This window comes from Cynocephalus volans, chromosome 2 (genome assembly GCF_027409185.1).
Source record: "Cynocephalus volans isolate mCynVol1 chromosome 2, mCynVol1.pri, whole genome shotgun sequence".
Lineage (NCBI taxonomy): Eukaryota > Metazoa > Chordata > Mammalia > Dermoptera > Cynocephalidae > Cynocephalus > Cynocephalus volans.
In genome coordinates this window covers 158764813-158787007 of record NC_084461.1, presented here as the reverse complement: position 1 = coordinate 158787007, position 22195 = coordinate 158764813, and the positions used below count along the sequence as shown (strand labels likewise).

Here is a 22195-nt window from a genome sequence, read left to right as displayed (position 1 = left end):
GGAGAGCTTAGGATCTTGAGTTCAGAAGTCACAGGCTGGGGCTGGATTCCTGAGGACAACACTTACTTTCTTTATGATTATAGAGAAGTTACCTGACTTTATAAGCCTCAATAAAACCTGATACAGACCACCTGTTATGTTAACAGATAAAATATATATATACACACACACCTTGTGCTGTGGTTTAAATGTCCCCCCAACATTATTGGGAGTTAATGTTGGAACTTAACCCCCAATATGGTATTTGAAAGGGCCTTTAAGAGGTGATTGTATCATGAGGACTATGCTCTCATGAATGGATTAATCTATTCATGGAGTAATGGGTTAGTTATTAGGGAATAGACTGGGGGCTTTATAAGGAGAGCAAGTGAGCACAAAAATGTGCTCTTGCCCAGCCCTTGATATGTGATACCCTGAGTTTCCACAGGACTCTATAAAGTCTTCCCACCAAGAAGAAGGCCCTCACTAGATGTATTTCCTGGACGTTGGACTTCCCAGACTCTAAAAGTATAAGAATAAATTTCATTCTCTTATAAATTATCCAGTTTCAGGTGTTCTAAGCAACAAAAAACAGACTAGTACACACTGTCTATTCACTATAACTAGTGATACAGTTATTAAGACAACCCAGATGTGGCCTTAGAAAACCATTGACACTAGAGGTTGCTTGGTAGAAAAAAAAATTCAACTCAAGAGTAACTACTAAAACCAACACTTTAATGTTTTACAGACTTATCTTAGCATTCAGATGGACAATAAAAACCTAGGCTCCTGTCCAGGCTGTGTGAAACACTTATATCTACATAAAAAGTAAGAACTTCCTGCTGCTTTAGAGGAAGCAATGTCTACAAATCCATATGTAAAATTAGGAACAGAGCAAGAAATCTGCCAAGATATACCCAGTGTGTCAAGAAGGGAGAGGCCCTGAATCTGGGTAAAGGAGTATACTGGTCACTACAAATGGGACTCTGCTACTTGATAGAAACCATGCCCCATGAACTAACAAAGTCATTCATTTCTTCAAACCCAAATTCACACTTAACAACCATCTCACTTGGCTTCTTGGGTACTTAGGTATTAAGAAGTAGAGTTCTTGATTGCTTACTAGTTTTTCGTGTATGTTTGTGACTATCTGTTTTTTAACTTAAGTCTATTTAAGACTGTACTAAGAAATGCAATGTGAGGACTAGATACTAAACACAGAGATTCTTGTGAAATCCTATCAAGAAAAAGTCTCCTTTTCATTGCTTCTCTTTCCCATTCATTCCTGAAGTAAGCTATAATAAAAAAAGAAAGAAAAATTCCTTTAATTATCTGGAAAGGAAAATGAAACAGGTACATTTTAAAGCTAAAATCCTGCTGAGCTCAGAATAATATATCCTTGTTCAAAACAAAGAATGGTCAAAGCTGAACACTAGTATTGACAAACCTCAAAATCTTAAGAAATGACTTTCACTTCTGGCCATGAAAGAGTAGCCTGTGGTTGACCAGCAAACACTGCTGTAGAAAACAACTAGAAAATCTGAACTGAAAAAAATCTGTCCGAAGGCATGAAATGTCACCTGAGGCAGACTTGACAGTTTAATATTTGGGAGGGAAGGGAAATACAGAGAGGTGGTCCCAACACTTAGTGTAATTTTTCCCCTCAGAGAACTTGCTGAATTCTTAAGTTTCCCAGGGCAAGAGACTAAAGCTAAGCAGAAATTCAGAATTTTCTATAGTCTTATGGTACTGTGGAGCCAACACCTAGAATTCAGGACCTGCCAAGGAGGAAGGTAATAGTAAACATATGAAACTCTCAGCTGGGAGTCCTGGAGGGCAACAACAGAGTAGTAAGGGCAAACAAGAAGAAGGCTAAGCTTTACAAACACTGCAACCCAACCTCCAGCTAACATAGTACCTGGCTGGATTAATGTGGTTTGCTTGAACTCTAGCTACCTATCAGCAGAGAAAGCAAATCTTCTCTGGAGTAATATAACATCATTTAGAGCCTCTGTACTCCTTCACACTAATGTCAGGGATTCAATCAAAAAGTATCTGGAATACTAAGAAATTGAACCCAAGATATAAAACAGACAATAGAAAAGGACCAATAGAACAAAAGTACCAAAGCTACCTATCAGACATGAACTTTAAAAAAACGGTGATTAATATGTTCAAGAAAACGAGAATTACAATTACAGCAGAGAATTGGAATAAAGAATCAAATGGGAATTCTAGAATTGGAAAACACAAACTGAAGTTAAGAACTCAGTAGATAGATTTAACAGTATATTGGAGACAGCAAAAGAGAAGACTAGTGAACTAGAAAATACATATAAAAAAAAACAAAAAAAAGACATATAGGACATGGTGAAAAGGTTGAATATATGTGTGAATAAAGTTCTGGAATTAGAGGAGAGAAAGAATGGAGTAAAAACATTATTTGAAAAGATAAATACTGAAAAATGAATTTCGAAAAGCACTCTAAATTCCCAGAAGGATACATACAAAGAAAACCCACTGAGGCACATTATAGTAAAACTACTTAAAATCAAAGAATATCCTGGAAGTTGCATGAGAAAAAAAGATAAGTTATCTTTAAAGGACCAAAAATAAGACTGAAAGCTGCCTTTTCAAAGAAGACAAAAAACAAGCCGGAAGACAATGAAATAACATCTGATACATTAAAAGAATGTAATAGCCAATTCAACAGAAACTATCCCTCAAAAGTGAATATGAAATAGATATTAAAATTAAAAACAGAAATTTTGTCACCAGCAAACTCATATTAAAATATGACACTGAGTGCTCCAGACAGAAAGAAAATAATCCCTGGTGGAAATATGGAAATGTAAGAAGGAATGAAAGGCAATGTAAAGAGTAAATATGTGGATAAAGATATAATAGACTGTATAAAACAAGAATTAAAATGTCTTGAGGGACTGAAATTATATGTAAAATTAAAATACATAGCAAAAATAACAAAAGGTAAGAGGAAGAAGAATTAATGTTTTAAGGTACTAGTATTGTCTGAGAATTATTTACTTTGGACAATAATCTGATTTTACTTATTAGATTTACCACTAAAAGACTAGTTAAAGAAGGTAATTAACAAGATCCTACAGGGTGAAAATGGAGCAATAAAAATAATTAGTCTGAGAGAAGGCAAAAAAGACTTAAAAAAATGGATTTAAAGCAGATGAGTAGAACAGAAAATAAATAATAGTAGGTATCAGATCCCATACCTATTAATAACTCATCTAAATTATCCTATTAAAAAATTAAAATTGTGAGACTGAATAAAAATAAAATGCAACTAAAAGATATTTATAGAAAAGTACCAAAAATATAGACACAGAAATATCAACAATGAAAAAGTATATATCATGCAAGCACTAACCAAAAGAAAGCTAGTATACCTATATCAATATTAGACAAATCACAAGATATTAGAGAAAATAGAACTTAAGGTATATCATATTGACAAAAAAGTCAATTTATCCAGGAACATATAATAAATCTACATTTGTATGCATATAACTTCAAAATGTAGAAAGGAAAAACTGAGAGGATGAACAAGAAAATCAGATAAATCAATACTCACAGTAGAAGATGTTCACACATCTCTCTCAGTAATTCAGAAATCAAATCATTAAGAATGGGGATGATTTCAACAGTCCTATAAACAAACTTGATCTAATTAGTTTTCTTAGAACACCATACCCAACAATGGCAGGATACACATTGTTTTCAAGTGCACACAGAACATTTATCACAACTGACCATATACTGGGCAATAGAGCAAGTATTAACACACTTTATAGGACTGAGATCATTCAGAATATATTTTCTGAAATCAATAGAATTAAGCCAGAAATGAATACCAAAATACCAGAAAGATAATTAGAAAATCCACAAGTGCTTCTAAATTAAGCAACGCATTTCTAAATAATCAATAGATCAAAGAAGAAATCACAACAAAAATTAGAAAATATTTTGAACTGAATGACAAAAAAAAAAAAGAGGGAGGAACAAGATGGCAGATTTGAGGAGTCTTGAACTTGTTCTCCGACAAAAAGAGACCCAAACAAACAATATATTTTGACTGGAACTAGGGAAGAAGTACGCTACAGAGCACCAGGGGAGTGCCGAAATCCTTGTGGAGCACGGAAGACCCGGATAGCACCACAGAGAGCAGAGAAAGCAGCCTGCCCCTGCCCAGCTGCCTCCACTGCCATCATAAAAGCCAGCAATCCTTGCCACAAGAGACTCCCCCAGGCCTCACAGGCCCAAAACCCAGTTTGGAGAATAGCTGGGAGTCTCTGCAGCTGCATGTGGTAGAATTCTACCACGTTCACATGTTTGCCTGTAGGACTATGACCCCTGCTGTCCTGGAACCTAGGCCAAACACAAAGACCAAGAATCCCAGGGTCTGAACTCACGCAGCAACCCCTACCCCCAGGAGAACCCACAGACCTGCTCAGTGAGGAAGTCACCAATAAGGACCGGTCCACCACATTCACCGTGCACCCACCCTGCACAACCCACGGCCCTTGAGCCCAGGTGCCCATGCCAGCCAGACAGCCAGTCTGGCAGTAGCCCCACCTGCCCCAGAAGGCCTGCCACAGAGCCACTGGGCCCTGTGGCATCACTGTACATTAACTACCCTGACCCAATCATTATACAACATGTTCGTGTATCAGAACATCAGATTGTACCCCATAAGTATGTGCAATTACAATGTGTCAACTAAAATTTGTTTAAAAACATTAATGGGAACTTGTAGGATGCTGCTACAGCCAGGTGTAGAAGAAAATGCCCATTGATATATGTATGTATATAATCCATACATATATATAATTAATGATCTAGGTATCAATCACAAGAAATCAGAAAAATAACAGGAATTTAAACCCAAAGGGGAAGGAAAGAAATAATAAAGGTAGCAGAAATTAATTTAAAAATTGATAGAACTCTAGAAAGAGAAATCAAAAAAAGAAAGCACATATGACCAATATCAGGAGTGATAAAGGTGACATCAGGAACAGATTCTACAGAGATTTATGAAATAATAAAAACAATGAAGAAACTCCATGCCAATAAATTTGACAGTGTAAAAAAAGAGTTGAATTCCTACAAAGGTACAATGTACCAAAACTGACAAAAGAAGAAACATAAAATCTGAATAGTCTTATACTTAATAAATAAATTGAATTTTTAAGTCAAAACCTTGTCATAAAGAAATTTCCACACACAAATGGCTTCACTAGTGAATTCTTCCAGATGTTTAAGAAATAACACCAGTTTTACACAAGCTCTTCCAGAGAACTAAAAAGAAGAAACATTTTCAAATGGTTTTATGAAGCTATTACGATCTACCAGAATCTGATGAGAACATTTAAAAAATGTAAAATCGCAGGCCATTCTTTCTCAGGAAAACAGATGTAGAATTCCTAAACAAAATATTAGTAAAAGAAAGATGGTAACATGTAAAGGGATAATACGTCACAAAGAAGTTGAAATTCAAGGTTCTCACAATTCAATCACTCAACATCATTCACCACATTAACAAAATAAAGGGGAAAAATCACATCATTATTTCAATAGATGCTAAAAAGGCATCAGACCCAATTTAACACCCAGTCATGATAAAAACTCGTAGCAAGCTAGGAACAGCAGAACTTCATTAATCTGATAAACAGCATCTACAAAAAACCTACACTAAACATCACAGTTAATCATAAAATATTGACAACATTCCCTATAGATTGAAATGAAATAGAAACATGTCTGTTATCACTTTCTACTAAACACTGTATTAGAGATCTTAACCAGACAAGGTAAAAAAAAAAAAAAAAAAAAAAAGAAAGAAAGAAAAAAAGAAAAGATTGGAAAGGAAGAAATAAAAATCCTGAGATGACATAAATGTGTTCATATAAAAATGCAAAAAATATTCTACAGAAAATCTATTAGAATTAATCGGAGAATTTAAGAAAGCTGCTGGATATAAAACCAATATATAAAAACCAAAAGTATACTCATATCTATATACCAGCAACAAATAACTGGAAGATGAAACTTTCAAAAGCTATTTATAATTGCATCAAAAACAACAAATACTTAGAAATAAATATAATGAAAAATGTGTAAGAACTGTACAGAAGACAAAACCATAAAAAAATTTCAGAGAAATTAAAGAAAACCTAAGTAAATATAGTGATATACCATGTTCATGGAATAGAATACTCCCAGGTTTTGCAGTATTAATCTGTAGATTCAGGCCAATTCTTACCAAAATCCCAGCAGAAATTTTGTGGAAACTGAATAGCCAATACTCAAAAAAGGCAAAGAAAAGACAAAGCTGGAGGATTTACATCATCAAGTGTGAGACTCACTATAATACTAGAGTAATTAAAACTGTGTTGTGTTGGTACAAGACTTGGCAAAAAGAAAGAAAGAAAGAAAGAAAGAAACAGAATAGAGAGGGCTGAAACAGAACTATACACAAATAGACCAGTAGGAGAAATAATAGAACCCAGAATCAGACCCATGCACTTGCAGATACTTCTTGTATGACAAAGGTGACAGTGCAGTACAATGGGGAAAAGACGGTTTTTCTAATAAACGATCCTGGGTCAACTGGAACCCATATGGAAAAGAATGAGTAATGAACCTTCTATGTGGACTGTAGACCTAAATATGAAAGACAAAAAAATTAAGCTCCTAGAAGAAAACCCAGAAGATCTTCATGACATTTGGGTATGAAAAGATTTCTTAAGTAGGTCACAAAAAACATTAACCATAGGGAAAAAAACCCCTGATGAATTAAACTATCTTAAAAATTTATCTTAAAAACTTCTGTTTATCAAATGACATCATTATCCAGAGTGGGAAACAATATTTGCAATACATGCATACGACAGAGAACTCAAATCCTGATTATACTCATACAACTCTATAAATCAATAAGAAGAGGTCAGGCAACTGAATAAAAAACGGGGGAAAGACCTATAGATACTTCACAACAGAGGATATTTAAGTGATTAATATAAATAAAAGGATGACCGATTTCATCAGTCATAAGTTGAGCTACAGTGAGATACCCCATACATCCTCTAGAATGGTAAAAAAAAAAAAAAAAAAAAGTAATGAAAGTGATAATACCAACTATATAAAAAGATACAGAACTTGTATATCCAGCTAGTTAGAGTATAAACTGGTTTAACCACTTTGGAAAAGTAGTTGGCAATGTCTACTAAAGTTTGTATATGCATAAACATTGTACTCCTAGCCTTATGCACAAGAGAAATGTATTCTCTATGTATTCTCTAAAAGACATGCAAAAGAGTGTACATAGCATTACTATTCATAATAGCTCCATACTAGAAATAAACCAAATGTCTATCAATAGTAGAATAAACAAATAGTGATAGGTTTACACAGTGAAGTACTTAATGCAGCAATGAGAATGATCCAACTACTGCTACACACCACAATATGGATGAATAGCAAACATATGGCGAAAGAAATAAGCGAGACACAAAACAGTGCAAAATCTATGATTACATTTACATAACGTTTAAAACAGGTAAAACAAAGCTATGATCAGGTTAAGTTTACCTTTGGGACATAAGAAACTGAGAGGGGACTGGAAGGTTTCTGAGATGCTGGTAGAGATTTATTACTTGATATGGATGCTGATTAGACAGATATGTTTACATTGTAAAAATTCATAGAGTTGTATACTTATGATTTATTTACTTTTCTCTATTACGTTATACTTCAAAAAAGTTTACCTCTGGGAGATGGCTTTCAAAAATGATCAACAAAAATAACTGATTTCCAGATTTCTTTTCTAGCAGCTATTGGATAGCTATGTTTATTGAAGCCTTTTCTTGTCAAAACGCATCCTAGTTTTACCACACTGGAATTAACTGGGGTGTGGGAAGCCAGGACTTAACTGAAAGTGACTCTGAATGCTGAGTGATGGAGCAGGCTCGGTGTGAGTACTAGGGGTCGGCATTCACTGGGGCCCAGGTCACTTCAGGGTGGGCTGAATTAAGCAGCCATAGCCATAGGTACACTCCGCCACATTAAAATATATATGGTTTTAAAATATGTAATTCTAGAGTTTGAAGTGAGGCGTGCAAGTACTATGCTCCAAGCCCCTATGCTCCACACCCAGGAAGGGACTAAAAACTGGCCCAATTTACTTTCAAATCACCAAAAGATTCAAGAATTGGCACGATCAGGTATATCTGGAAGTAGAGAATGGGGATAGATAAAATAAGGAGGACTGGTTTAAGATCAGTTTACCAGTAGTTTAGGTCCCCAGACCCTCTTCCCAACTCAGAGGAGCTGGAGGATTTCCCTCTCCTAAGCTGGCAAAAGACCAGATGCTTTTTCTCCTGGAGAGAGTAAAACAAAGCTGCTCTAGACTGAAGGCAGCATGGAAACTGGTGGCAGGAAAACCATGTTGAAGACTGAAACCTCACTCACTCATGCAGAGCTTCTAAAAAAAGACTTTAGTCCTCCCACTGAAAATGTTTAGGCAATCAGGGATTACTAGATAGTTGAGTAAAGCCTCAAACAAGAAAAAGATACCAAAATAATCAAACAGAAAATTAGAGAAAGTAGAGCCTATGGTGAGAGAAGAAAATGTTTTTGAAAATCAATGTTTAGAGATTAAGATATTTTAACTGTAAAACATGAATAAGAGCTTATTTAAAAAAAAAAACAGTATTCACAGAAACAAGAATTCTTGAAAATTAATAGAGAATTCCTGCTATAAACAATTAGAAAACCAGGGAAAAAAATGAAACAACCATTTTTAGGCAGTGGACAATGGTGGCAAAGAGAGATGATCCTTGAGAGAAGAGAAACAAGACCTTTGAATGTCCCAGTTTAGTCCCAGCAGACAGATTCCAGGTCACATCACAGGGCCAAAACAGAGCCCAGGGGTCTCAACGAATTCAGATGACAGAGATGAGGGTTTGGGGAGCCCAAAGCAGCTAAAAATCTGTGGAACACAGTTGAGAAGAAAGCTGCAGAAACCTAATTTTCAGTTTAAAACTGTCCATACGTCTTCTGCTACTGGCCCAGAAGACTTTACTGGCTCTACCAAACATATAATGAAGAAATAATGCTAATTCTACACAAATCTTCCCAGAAAACAGAAGAGGAAACCTCCCAATTCATTTGTCAGGCTAACCTTACTCTGATACCAGAACAAAGATATTACAAGGAAAGAAAACTATCTATTAATATCCCTCATGAACATCAGTGCAAAAATCCTTAACAAAATGTTAGCAAATTAATTCCAGCAATAATTAAAAAGGATAATAAATCAAGACTAAGTTTGGTTTAGCTCAGGAATACAAATTTGACTTGACATTTAAAAGCCAATTAATGGAATTCTTCTATCAACCACAGCTTCATCTTAAGGGTTGAGAAAAACATTTGACAAAAATTTAGTGTCCATCTATGATAAAACTCATCAAACCAGGAATGGATACAAACTTTCTCAATCTGATAAAGGGCATCTAGAAAAAAATGCTACATCATACTCAATGATAAAAGACTGAATGCTTTCCCCCTAAGATAGGGAACAGGCAAGGATGCCTCTCTCATGGCTGCTACTCAACACTGTACTGGAGGTTCTAACCAGTGTAATAAGAAACAATTAGACCTTGTGTACATGGCTGTAGAAATGCAATGTGGAATGGGAATTTTGAAAATTGTTTCTCACCTTATTATAAAGTTAAACACACACTTAGTAAACAACCAACAATCCTATTCTTAAGCATTTACCCTAGTGAAAACATATACCTACGAAAAAACATATGAACTGAAAATATATCCATGCAAAAAGTTGTACTAGAATGTTCATAGTGGCTTTAATCCAAACTGAAAACAACTCAAATGTTCATTAATGATGAATGGATGAATAAATGTGGGATATCCATACAATGGGATGCTACTCAGCAATAGCAAGGAAATACTGATGCATGAAACAGGATGAATCTCAAAGGTATTATGTTTAGTGAAAGAAGTTAGACACAAAAGAGTACATACTGTATAATTCCATTCACATGAAATCCTGGAAAAGGTAAACTGATAGTGACAGAAAGATCAGTGGTTGTCAGGGGCTGGGGACAGAGGAAGGGATTAATGACAAAGTGGTAAGAGAAAACTTTTGGGGGGTTATCAAAATGTTATTTTTCCTGATTTGGTGATGGTTACACAATTGTATAGATTTGTCAAAACTGATCAAATTTTACATTTAAAATTGGTGAATTTTATTGCATGTAATTATATTTTAATGAATCTGATTAAAAATTATTTTAAAAGCCTCCCCTGTACATGCCAGCCACCAAAATATAAAAATAAATAAATAAAATCCTTAATAGAAGAGTTGGAAAATAAAATTGAGGACGCTTGTCAACAAGTAGAACAAAAAAATCATAAAAGATGGAAATTTTGATTAAAAAGATAAGAAAATAGGAAGACCAGTTCAGGAGGTCCAGTATCAAGCACTCAACAAAGAGAAAAAGAGAGAATTGAAGGTGAAATCAAACAATAAGAGAAGAAAGTATTCTAGAACCAAAGGGCAGGAAGTTTAGATGGAAAAGCTCACCAAATACTCAACCAAAGGTTCACCAATGCTCAGTGGATAAAAACAGAACCACACCAAGGCACATCACTGAGAAACTTAAAAACACTGGAATGAATGAGAAGATCCACCAAGTTTTCAGAGAGGAAAAACAGGTCACAAATGATTAAGAATCAGAATGATTTTGAATTCCTCAACAGCAGCTTGAGGTCAAGAAAACAATGGAGTAATGTCAAAATTCTGAAGGAAAATGATTTCCAATGCTGAATTCTATCCAGTCAAATGATCCATAAAGTGTCAGAGACAAAAAAGATATTTACAGACCTGCTAGGTTATAAAATACTTATTCCCATGCATCCTTTCTTAGGAAGCTATTGGAAGAAGTGTGCCACCAAAAGGAGAAACTAAACCAAGAAAGACGACATGGCACACAGTTAACAGCTCAGGAAAGACCCAGAAAGGAAGGAAGGGGATTTACAGGAGGATGACAGCTGGACACTGATGTAGAAGGCCGACAATACTAGAAAGGAAGAGGTCAGAAGGCTCCAGATGAGATGAAGACAACTGGAGAAGGGTTGAGATCAATTAGTGATCAATATAAACTAAACTAAGAACCAATAAACTCTGGGAATAGATTGCTTAGGAAAGCAAAAGTTGTCATAATCTACTACACAGATCAGTTATGACTAGTGTTTAAGAACATAAACTGATTATTGACTTAAACAAAATTACACTGCACTTGGAGGACAGGGAATGGAAAAGGCAGTAAGTGAGAGTAGTTGGGGGGTGGGTGTGGGGGTTAAGTTTAATCCTCATTTTTTATAGAAAGAATTTAATAAATAATGTCTAAAATTGAAAAGTCAAGATGTACCAGTACAAACATGTTACTTGGAGACATGGAAACAAATATATAAAATAATCAGCTAAAAGAAGAGAAAGTGGTTACTTCTGGAGAGGGGGAAATGGGGAGGAGGGACAAGGAACCACCACAGTTCATAATAAACTTTGTAGAATTTCATTAAAGTAAAAAGCATACATTACTTTGATAAAAAATAAATACTAAAAATAAAGATAAAGAAAAAAAGAATAAACTCCAAAAAAGTTGAAGGAAAGAAGTAAAATTAAAGAGCAAAAATTAATGAAATAAAGGTAAAATAGAAAGGATCAGCAAAGTCTAATGTTTATTCATTAAAAATCTAATAAAAAAGACAAACCTCTGACAAGACTTAAACAAGAAAAAAAAAAGACAAAAGTAAATTTGAAACTATTAGAAACTCATTCTTTCATTCAACAAATACATACTGAGACCTGGTATGCTGAGGATATAATAGCAAACAAGACAAAGTCCTTTCCTTGTGGATCTAAGTGTGGAAAAGATTATTTAAACAGGAAACAGAAAGCACTAATAATAAAGATCGTAAAGATAAAGACTGATATATTTTACTTCATTAAGTAAGAACCTCTGTTATTACTGAAGAGACAAGATAAGCTTTAGACTGGGAGGAGATAACTGACACACACACACACATATATATATATATATTAACTGATAAAGTATAGATTCCTCAATATATATTCATATAGAATGCCTAAGGATGGATAGAAAAAGATAAGCTATAATAGAAAATGGGCAAAAAATAAGGATATGTAAATCACAGAACACGAATAACCAGCAAAAATATGAGAAGATGTTCAACCTCACTAGCAATGAAGGAAACACAAATTAAAACCACAATGAGATACCATTTTTCAGGAATGGGACTAGCAGAAATTTTTTAAAGCCTGACAGTTCCAAATTTTGGCAAGGATGTTAAGTAATAGGAACTTGAATATTAGTGTAATTTAGAAAAACTAATTTGACCACAATCTGGGAATATCTAGTAAAGTTGAAGAAGCATAGACCCTTAAGCCCCATATCTCTACCTCTATGAAGACACCCAAAGAAACTCCCAAACTCTTGTATATAGGGAAATATAAGGGTACTTCAAAAAGTTCGTGGAAAAATAGAATTCAAATACCAAAATCAATTCAAAATGGATTAAATACTTAAGTATAAGACCTGAAACTATCAAACTCTTAGAAGAAAACATAGGGGAAACACTTTAGGATGTAGGACTGGGCAGAGACTTTATGAATAAGACCCCAAAAGCACAAGCAACAAAAGGAAAAATAAGGAAATGGGATTATATCAAACTAAAGACCTTTTGTATAGCAAAGGAAACAATCAACAGAGTGAAAAGACAATCTATTGAATGGGAGAAAATAAGTGCAAACCATACATCTGACAAGGGATTAATATCCAGAATATACAAGGAACTCAAATAACTTCACAGTAAAAAAACCAAATAATCCAATTACAAAATGGACAAAGGAGCTGAATAGACATTTTTCAAAGGAAGACATACAAATGCTAACAGGTACATGAAAAAAATGCTCAGCATCACTAAGTATCAGGGAAATGCAAATCAAAACCACACTGAGATATCATCTCACCCCAGCTAGACTGGCTATATCAAAAAGACTGAGAATAACAAATGCTGGCAAATATGTGGAGAAAAGGGAACTCTTCTACACTGTTGATGGGACTTTAAAATTAATACAGTCATTATGAAAGAGAGTATGGAGGTTTCTCAAACAACTACAAATAGAACTACCATAAGATCGAGCAATCCCACTACTGGGTATATATCCAAAGGAATGGAAATCATCATGTTGAAAGCAATACCTGCATTCCCATGTTCTCTGTAGCTTTATTTACGGTAGCCAAGATATGGAACCAAGCTAAATGTCCATCAATGGAAGACTGGATAAGGAAAATTTGGTATATATACACAATGAAATACTACTCAGCCGTAAAAAAGAATGAAATTCTGCCATTCACAGCAATATGGATGAACTTGGAGAAAATTATGTTAAGTGAAATAAGCCAGGCACAGAAAGAGAAATACAACATGTCCTCACTCATAAATGGGAGCTAAGAAACAAAGAAAGATATAAAGACCATAATAAAATGTTGAACTTTCAGAAGGAAAGAACAGACCTAGAGTTACTAGAGGTGGGAAAAAGGTGGGGAGGGGAATGAGAATAATTAGATATGGGACACAAAAAGTAATTACAATTTGTAATGATGAACATGCTGCTAATATTGATTTGATCATCACATACTGTACACAAATACTGATAGTCAACTCTGTACCCCATAAATATGTATATTAAAAAAAAAGATAATACAATCTTTCCATGAATTTTTTTAAGTACCCTCTTATGTACAAGAAAATTCAGGTCAGCATTATACATAACAGCAAAAAGTCTGGAAACAACTTACATGTCCATCAGCAGGAGAACGGATAAATTAAGGTATAGTCACTGAAGGAATATCAAAATGCAGGTAAAAAAATGACATAGAGCTATGTAACTCAGCATGGATTTGAAAAAACATGGAAAGGTATCTATAGCACAATACATATATACCCAGTTTTAAAGCATACAAAGGCAAATGAATATTGCTTAGAGCTACAGACATATGTGGTAAACCCACAAAGCGAAGCACAGGAGATACTAATGTAAAATTTAAGCTAGTGGCTCTCTGTGTGTAAAAGGAGGAAGATGTAACAAGGAGGAGCACACTGGACTTCAAACGCGCTGCTACGTTTCATGTCTGAAGGTGGATGGTGGGGTACAGGTATCGTTTCCTTATTCTTTAAACTATTCAAAAATTTACATATTCTTTTTTGTATATACATTGTATAGTATTCAAAATAAATTTATTTTAAAGTGAAAAAAGGAAATGATAATGATAAGTGTAGAAATAAAATTACAACATGTAAGAGCAATAAATAAGACCTAGTTCTTTTAAAAAAAAATTCCCAGCAAACTTAAGAGAAAAAAATGCAGATAAAACAGAAAATGAGACAGAGAAAATAATATATAATGTTAAAATTATAAATAAATACTATGCATATTAGTAAACTAATACATTTCATAGCTCAAAAGAGATAAGTTAAAGCTAAAGGGTACAATTGATGTAACGAAAAGAAACCTACATGGATTAATAAATAAGGAAGAAATTACAGTGTGTACTACAGTAGCAAACTACTCAAATTAAGGGATCAGGCAGTTCAAGAAATTGAGTGAACAATTTCTGTGTAATTACAGCTATTTTGGAGAAAGGAAGAAAATACAACAGTTTAAGGGTCAGATGGTTCTCATGCTAGCTTCACACTAATCCTGGCTTATCACTTAATAGCTACATTAAATCAGTCCAAATTAGTCAACCACACTAAAGCTCAGTTTTCTGTAGAGTTAATCACACTTGCTTCACATGCTGTAAGGATTAAACGGGGCAGGTAACATAAATCCCCCCAAATCCCCCAGCATGGTGCTGATCCAGGGGTTCCAATGTCAGCTCTCTCCCCCTCTACTATCTCATGGCCCAGAGAACAGAAAAATTAACAAGGAAAACTGTCTACCAGAAGAACTTTTCTTACTAAGATTAAAAATAAGTGTCTATTCTAAACCAAGAATAATTAGTACAACAATGAAAAAGTTGTAGATCCAATACCTAGAAAATCAGAAATAAAACCTATTGGTATTGTTCTATAGGGTCTTTGAAGTTGTAGACAGTGACGAGAGGGAAATAAATACTTGGAAATGACTAATTAGAATTTCTTTATATCAACAATTTCCCGTTAAAAAAAAGAGGAGATGGTTCTATCTACAAACAGCTTTTATGGGAAATGTGGGGGAGGTATAAAACTTTATTGGGAGATATGTCTGACTGGCTAAACTGCTACTCATCCTGCATAAACTGGCTCAAGTGGTGGCATCTCCAGAATAAGATATGATAAAACACATGGTTGGGAAAGAGACCTGGGAAGGACTCAACCGTAACAGTATTTTCATGTCACCACCCACACCTGACTCTAAAATCTCTTCAAGGCATAAAAGTCCTTCTTTATATTCACATTCCTCCACACAATTACAATAAAGAATTAGTGGCAATGATGAATAAATGAATGATTAAATGATTTAAATAAAAACATTATGCCAGAGTAGTAGGCCTGTGGATGAATTTATTTTGTTTAATTACACCCTTTTTTGTTATAACACTGCTTGTATAATACAGAATAAAATATTTAAAATGCCTTAGTTTAGTCATAATAGAACATATAAATTCAGGAAACATTCAGAGTACTACTGGTGTAAGTTAAAAGATATTTTTCTTCGATAACAGAGTTTTGGAGTTAAGATATTTAAATTCCATAACAGAGTGGGTCCTAGATATTCCAAGTATATAGCTATTTACTGTAATATATAAATTCCAGTCTACTTCACTAGGTTACTGTGAAAAATCAATAACAAAAGGTTTGTAGAAATATTTTACAGCCTGCAAAATGCTAGCTGAAAGTGAAACATAGTGTCTTGGATAAGGCAATAAGCTATCTAGAATATCAGAGGTTGGGGGCGGGGAGGACACACCTCTGCCCTTAAGCTACCAGACACAATGTGCTCCTCAAGACAAATAACAGCCACTATGTCACGTTCTCTGTATCTCCAGGCAACAAGTCTTTGCCACCTATGAGGTGCCAAGAGCTGGGCGAGGTGTGAGTGATACAGCATGATATCTACCACGGTGCCTGGCAAAGGGTAGGGGGCAGTTAAATGCTGGTTGATGTATGTCCACCTGTATGAACAAACATGGAGGCAGCTGAAAAACTGTGCAATGTTCAGCTAGAAGAAGAGACGCCTTAACAGGCAGATGATAACTGGTTCTTACAACCAGAGCCGCCCTGCTGTGTGTAACCCAGTGTGGTTCCTCCTCAGTCACTGAAGTGCAAGCAGAGACTGCACTGTCAGATGCTGAACAAGACTCTCAAGCGTGGGGCGCAGGGAGAGCTGCCAAGATGACCTTTGTGGTCTTCTCTAAACTGGAGACTCTATTCATCTGTGCCAAATAGGGAGAGATGAAAAATTATGGAGGGGAGGGTTCAGAGAGGCACAAACTGCCACAAGAAAGGAGTGCTACAGTTTGGCAATGCTCATTGGGACAAAAGTGGCAACATGAGATTGAGATGAACAGGAAGTGAAAAGATGCTCAGTTCTCAATCCACAGGCCTGACACATTTGCTGAGCCTCCAGGCCCACCCTGACCAGCTGCGCTTCTCCCAATGCCTCCCCTACCCTCAGTTCTTACCAAGACAGAAGCCGCCTGAAGCATCCTCTGGCATCCATTTTTCCCCCTGTCCCAGCTGGGAAAATGTATCTGGTTTCGGTCCTAAGAGTCCTGTTTTTGAAGGGGAAAAAAAACATAGATCACATCTGCTCATACCAAAGATAAAAAAACCATTGCAAGAATGAGACCTGATCCTCAGAGCTTCCTGGAAAAAGTGACTTGATAGGAAGGCCCAGGTGAAGACGTGTTCCCAGGAGGAGGAAAAGATGGCTCGGGCCTGACACAGTCTCTTCCCATGTCACTCTCCCTGCCTGAAAAGAAGGAGAATTCAACTCCTACCTACTTTTGAGGTATGTGCACGTAGACTCCAAAAGAATCCTGGGACACCAGCGATAGGCAGGAGGCAGCCTTGAAGACAGCATCCTCAGTCCACCCATTTCCAGCCCAATCTTCTATGCGGTCCCAAAGAGAATACCAAAAGTGAAGATAAGCCTTCTGAGGCTCCCCCCCTTACCTAGGGAGACCAGGTTGCTGTAGTTCTCCAGCATCACATCCCTGTACAGGGCCCTCTGGGCAGGGCTCAGCTGCCCCCATTCTTCCTGGGTGAAGAGCACAGCCACATCCTTGAAGGTCACTGATCCCTGTAATAGCAAATCCATTCTCACTGACCAGGGGCTACCCTTCACCTGGTTCTCTGGGAAAGGCTGGGGCTGGCAGCTCCTAGGAGCTCGTGGAGTTTGAGGGATGTTGGCATACAGGGAGCTAGTGTTCTGTGACAAGTTAGGCATTTCCCCAGAGTCTCCTAGGGACCTTGCTTTGTGTTAGACTTTGTTCCCTCCTTTGAAGAGACACATGCTATAGCGAAGATATGCTGCTTTAGCACTGGCACTTCACACTTGCTGTTCATTTTGCCCAGAACATTTTCTCCCACTTCCCTCAATCTGCCAGCCCTGCCTCTACCCCCACCCCATACCACCAAATCCTACTCAAGTCTCAGCTGAGACATTATTTCCTCAGGACAGCCTTCCCTGACCACTCCTACAGTCACCAGTCACCTGTGTGGGCCCATCAATGCATTGCCCTCCCCCTTTTTTTCTTCTATACATTAGATTTAATAACTTCTTTCTTCAAAAGCTTCATATTAGAGAATAAAAATTGGCTGACAAACTATTTCTTCTGAAAGATTAAATTAAAAATGTGCATTGTCCCCTTTTATTGTGATTTTTGGTTTACTTTCAGTCTGCCCCACTGGACTGTTAACTCCATGAAGGTATGGACTCTTCCTAGATCTCCTTGACTTCCCAGCATCCAGAACATGGCCCGTGTGCTCAGCTCCTATTATTTGTTGTTCAGCAAATTCCGCTTTTCTTCTATTGCCCACCTGCCCAACCCCAACACACACATGGGTCCTATGGAAATAGTCATTCTGAATAATGAGACCTAGTCCACTCTGACTACAACTAGTCCCTTCCTTAGAAACTCTGAAAGAGCGACAGAGAGGAGATAGTCTCCCTCAGGGTACCTGAAATCTGACATGTAAAATTCAGCAGGTCTTTCAGACCTGGTCTTCCCAGCTGGCTGGGAAGCCAAAGGAGCTGGTGTATATTGAGAAAGAATTAGGCAGAAGCCCAGAGAAGAAAGCCAAAAGTCCAAGAGGAAGGACTTTTAGATTATTCTAGACTCCACTTCCACAGCCAAAGTCCAGCTGTTTCTTTGCCTTTGGATTTGGGGAGATACCTCAGCATCTTTCCAGTAAATGTGTGCTTTTGCTTAAGGTAGTCTGAATTAGGTTTCTATTACCTGTACCCTACATAGCAGGCAGCCAAGATATGCTGCTTTAGCACTGGCACTTTGAATTGAACTCATGAACCAATTTGTCACAGATTATTGTTTACCTTTGTATTTCTAGAATCAACCATAATACCTAGCACATTTTTCATCCCTAATACATGTCTGTTGAATGGCAACCAAATTAAGGCAGCCTGTAAACAAATAAATCGTCAACACCAACAATGGATTTGAGGAAAAGATTAGGGGAAGGAAATACCACTGTAGACTGCACCGTGGTGGTATGTTTCACAGAAAAACTGGTGCCTGAGATGGGTCCCAAAGGACAAGTCAGGAATCAAGAGGAGGAGTGCGAGCAGCCAATGAGTTGTAACTGGGTTGAACACAGCACATTCCTCCAGCTACTTACCTCTCCTGATTTCTGCCACACATTCCTGTCCTGGAAAGGTTTAAATGTGAAGGAGTTAGAACAATTTTACCAAATGCATCAGAATTTATGTACTGAAATGAATGCTGCTCTCTTCAAAACAGAGTCCATACTCCTACTCTAAAGAGTCTGGCACTGCTCAGAGCTTTTTAGGAATTTATTGAACTTGGAAGCACAGTCTTTAATAATTTTGTTGGTACTCAGTATTCCTCTGAAGTAAAAAGCCAAATGTCATTTTTTAAAGAGTCCAGTAAATCCCAACTTACTAGCGAAAGAGTACAGGTTTTCATTTCAGATGAACCTGAGTTCCAGTCCCAATTGTGCCACTTACATGATCTTTAGCAAGTTACTTAGCTCCAACACCCACTAGGATGAGCCCAAATATGGAGAGGGAACAACTAAGGTCAAGCGTCTGGGTGAGACCGGATTGGGAGAAAAGCTCCTGGTCAGGGGAAACATGCCCACACTCTTCAAATCTAAAAGGCAGGTTAGGGGGGAAAATCCCCACCACAATCCCTCACTCACCTGGACTACTGTTGGCAGGTGTCTGACAGCCATTCTTTCTTCTCTGATGAGCCCTCCTAGGGATAGGCAAAGTGCAGAGGAGGCAGATGCGGAGCTTTGCAACTGCGCGACTCCTTAGGCTAGAAATGCCTACACACCTGTTACAAGGAGATGACTGGGTCAAAAGGTATCACATAGTCCGGAGAGAGGCACCGGGCATTCACATCCTGGGAGTCCTCCAATACTGAGGCAGTGAGTTCTTTAGTCCCTATTTGCTCCCAATTCTGTCTCCCCCTTCTGAGGGTATTTCTGCTTGTCTCCACTGTGAAGTGAATGGCTCACCATGCTGCTACTTTCCCCCCCTAGTCAAATCCTCCAAGTTTTCTCTTCTGTATCTTAAGTACATTGATTTCTCCTCGCAGAAAGGTTGCTCCAGCCCCAGTTCTCACGTTCTCGACCCACCCTCCGGGCTTTACCTCTAAGCCTCCTGAGGTCTCAAGACAATTGTGCCTCCTCTTGGACAGCTACCTAATCCTTAGAAGGCACTGAAGGAAGAGGGGGAGGAGGCTAGCTAAGAAGGCTGGATCTTCATCGTTGAAGTCCCTCAGGCCACATCCTTCTCTGGCCTCAGGATTCTCTCTCCGGGGCCGCTTGGGTGACCTGGAGTCAAAGGTGGGCCAGTAGTAGTGAATTTGTGTGTGTCGGGGTGCGGAGGGTGGGGAGGCGGAGGGAGGGGAGAGGGAATTAGGAATGTGGTTACATAACCCACCCTCTCGCCCTCTGCAGCCTTGCCAGGTCCCCAGGCTGCCCCTGCCCTCAGCGAGTTCCTTATACAGGACTCCAAACCACACTGGGAATGTGTCTACCACCGAGCTTTGAGCTTCTCAGAGTCTGCTCCACGACACACTCCAGAGGCCCTGACCCCATCCTCCTTCTCCTGCACTCACAGATTCGGACCCTAAATCAAGATTTCCACACCTGGCCGTCCTCCCTTTTTCTGTTTGGAATCAAATCGCAGACGTGCATTCCGGGAAGTTTGAGACATTAGAACAGCGTCCTCCAGAACGGACCTTCTCGGCTTTCCCTCCGCCCTTCTCCCTAGGCCCGATCACCCCACGGCCGCTCGCCTCTCCCTTTGCGGCTTTGGACACCGTGCTTGGTCACCACCGGGTTGCCCTTCCAGGAGCCTCTGCCGGCAGCGAGAGATCGCAACAACGACATCGCGGTCAGAACACAATGAGCTGGAGTCGGCAGCCCGGATCTGAACTGCGCTTGCGCGTTGCCCTGGGAACCGCCGAGCCGAATTCCCACAAGTCTTAGGGCTCCAGCACTACGGCTTCCCAAACTCCACTTCCCAGAGGGAGAATCGGCGGAGAAAGGGACGCGCCCCTCAGCCCCGGCCCTGGTGGCTTTGGTGCTGAAACTACATTTCCCAGGAGCCTTGGCGGGGGCGTTACCGGTCCTCCCACCCAGCTAACCCCCGAGCGCCAACCAGACTGTGCGGATTCCGTTCCGTTCTGTGCGGATTCGTACTCGGTCTCTGCTTTGAAGTAACGACCAGGCAGATAAAGACCAGCGAAAAGTTGACGATAGGATAAGGGAGGTAAGTCCAGTGGAGCAGCGCCTGATCGCTGACGAGGGCGGATCGGGAAAGGTCCCGAGGACACAGTAGGGGTGACAACTGTCAGGCGCGTTCCTGACGCAGAATCGCGCCGAAAAGACCTGACAGGGTGGCAGGAGTGTACCCTTGGCCCCGAGAAAGCACCCGTTGCTTCCAGTCTGGCCCGGCAGTCGGGCCAGTGCGTAGCTCGGTCGAGACGTGACGGTAATTTCCTCTTGTGGGGCACGGAGAGGACAGGGATATCCTGCTGCGGCGACTCAGGACAGAGCTGATGGAGGCTGGAACCAGGGCGGTGGCCAAGGGGACCGAGAATGGTGCGTGAGAAATGTTCGGGAGGTAGAATAAACTCAGTTCTTGGTGACATCATACGCAGGGGTGAGAGAGAGAAAGGAGTCTGGATGCCAAGGAGTCTATCTTGGACGACTGGGTGATATTTAGAGATGGTAGTATTTATTTTTGTTGACGATATTTTGTGGGGACGGGCAAGGATGAGATGATGTATTGGAATATCCAACTAGAGATACTTAGTTGCTTTTGAATATGTGGTTTTCATGGAGCCCAGGAAAGAAAGATGAGGGTTTAAACTTTTGTCGGTGGTGAAGAAACAAGAACGTGACCTGAGGTTTGTCACTTAAGAGTTGTTGGCTACCTTTTGGGAAGCAGTGCCAGTGACATTATTTATGTGACAGTACAGCATTCTGCTTGAGATTTTATTGAAGATTTCATTCTATAGACATTTGTGGAGCACTTGTGTGTCAGGCTCTAATCTAAGGGCTGGAGAAATAGTGAAAATCTTGCACTCATGGAGGTTTAATTCTAATAGGGGAGATAGTCAATCAAATAGAAAATATTTATCTAGTAGAAATAACACAGTAAGGCTGTGTTAGGGGTTAGGTGTGATGGGGTTGGGGATTATTTTAAGTAGCATTTTAGGAAGTTCTCTTTGAAGGGGGAACATCTGAGCAGAGATTGAATACAGTGATGGAGGAAGCCATGTGTTTATCTGAGGAAGAGCCATCTAAGGAGAGAAAACAGAAATTTGGAGGCCCCAGCGAGATATTTCCTTCGCACTCGGAAAATTGTCAACTC

General features: G+C 38.5%; 1 protein-coding gene across 2 annotated transcripts; it reads right to left on the bottom strand.

Annotated features, from left to right (window-relative positions):
* Positions 1–1105: 1105 nt before the first annotated feature.
* LOC134369285 (zinc finger protein 454-like) lies at positions 1106–19617 on the bottom strand. Of its 2 annotated transcripts, XM_063085628.1 has the most exons (5): positions 19507–19617; positions 18964–18993; positions 17281–17407; positions 16788–16877; positions 1106–1277 (listed from the first exon to the last, which is right to left on the bottom strand). In XM_063085628.1, the coding sequence occupies exons 1-5, from the start codon at positions 19537–19539 to the stop codon at positions 1129–1131; spliced, it is 429 nt and encodes a 142-aa protein (XP_062941698.1). In that variant the 5' UTR covers positions 19540–19617; the 3' UTR covers positions 1106–1128. The 2 variants fall into 2 exon arrangements, with proteins under 2 accessions (XP_062941698.1, XP_062941699.1); XM_063085629.1 differs by lacking the exon at positions 18964–18993.
* Between the last annotated feature and the right edge of the window lie 2578 nt (positions 19618–22195).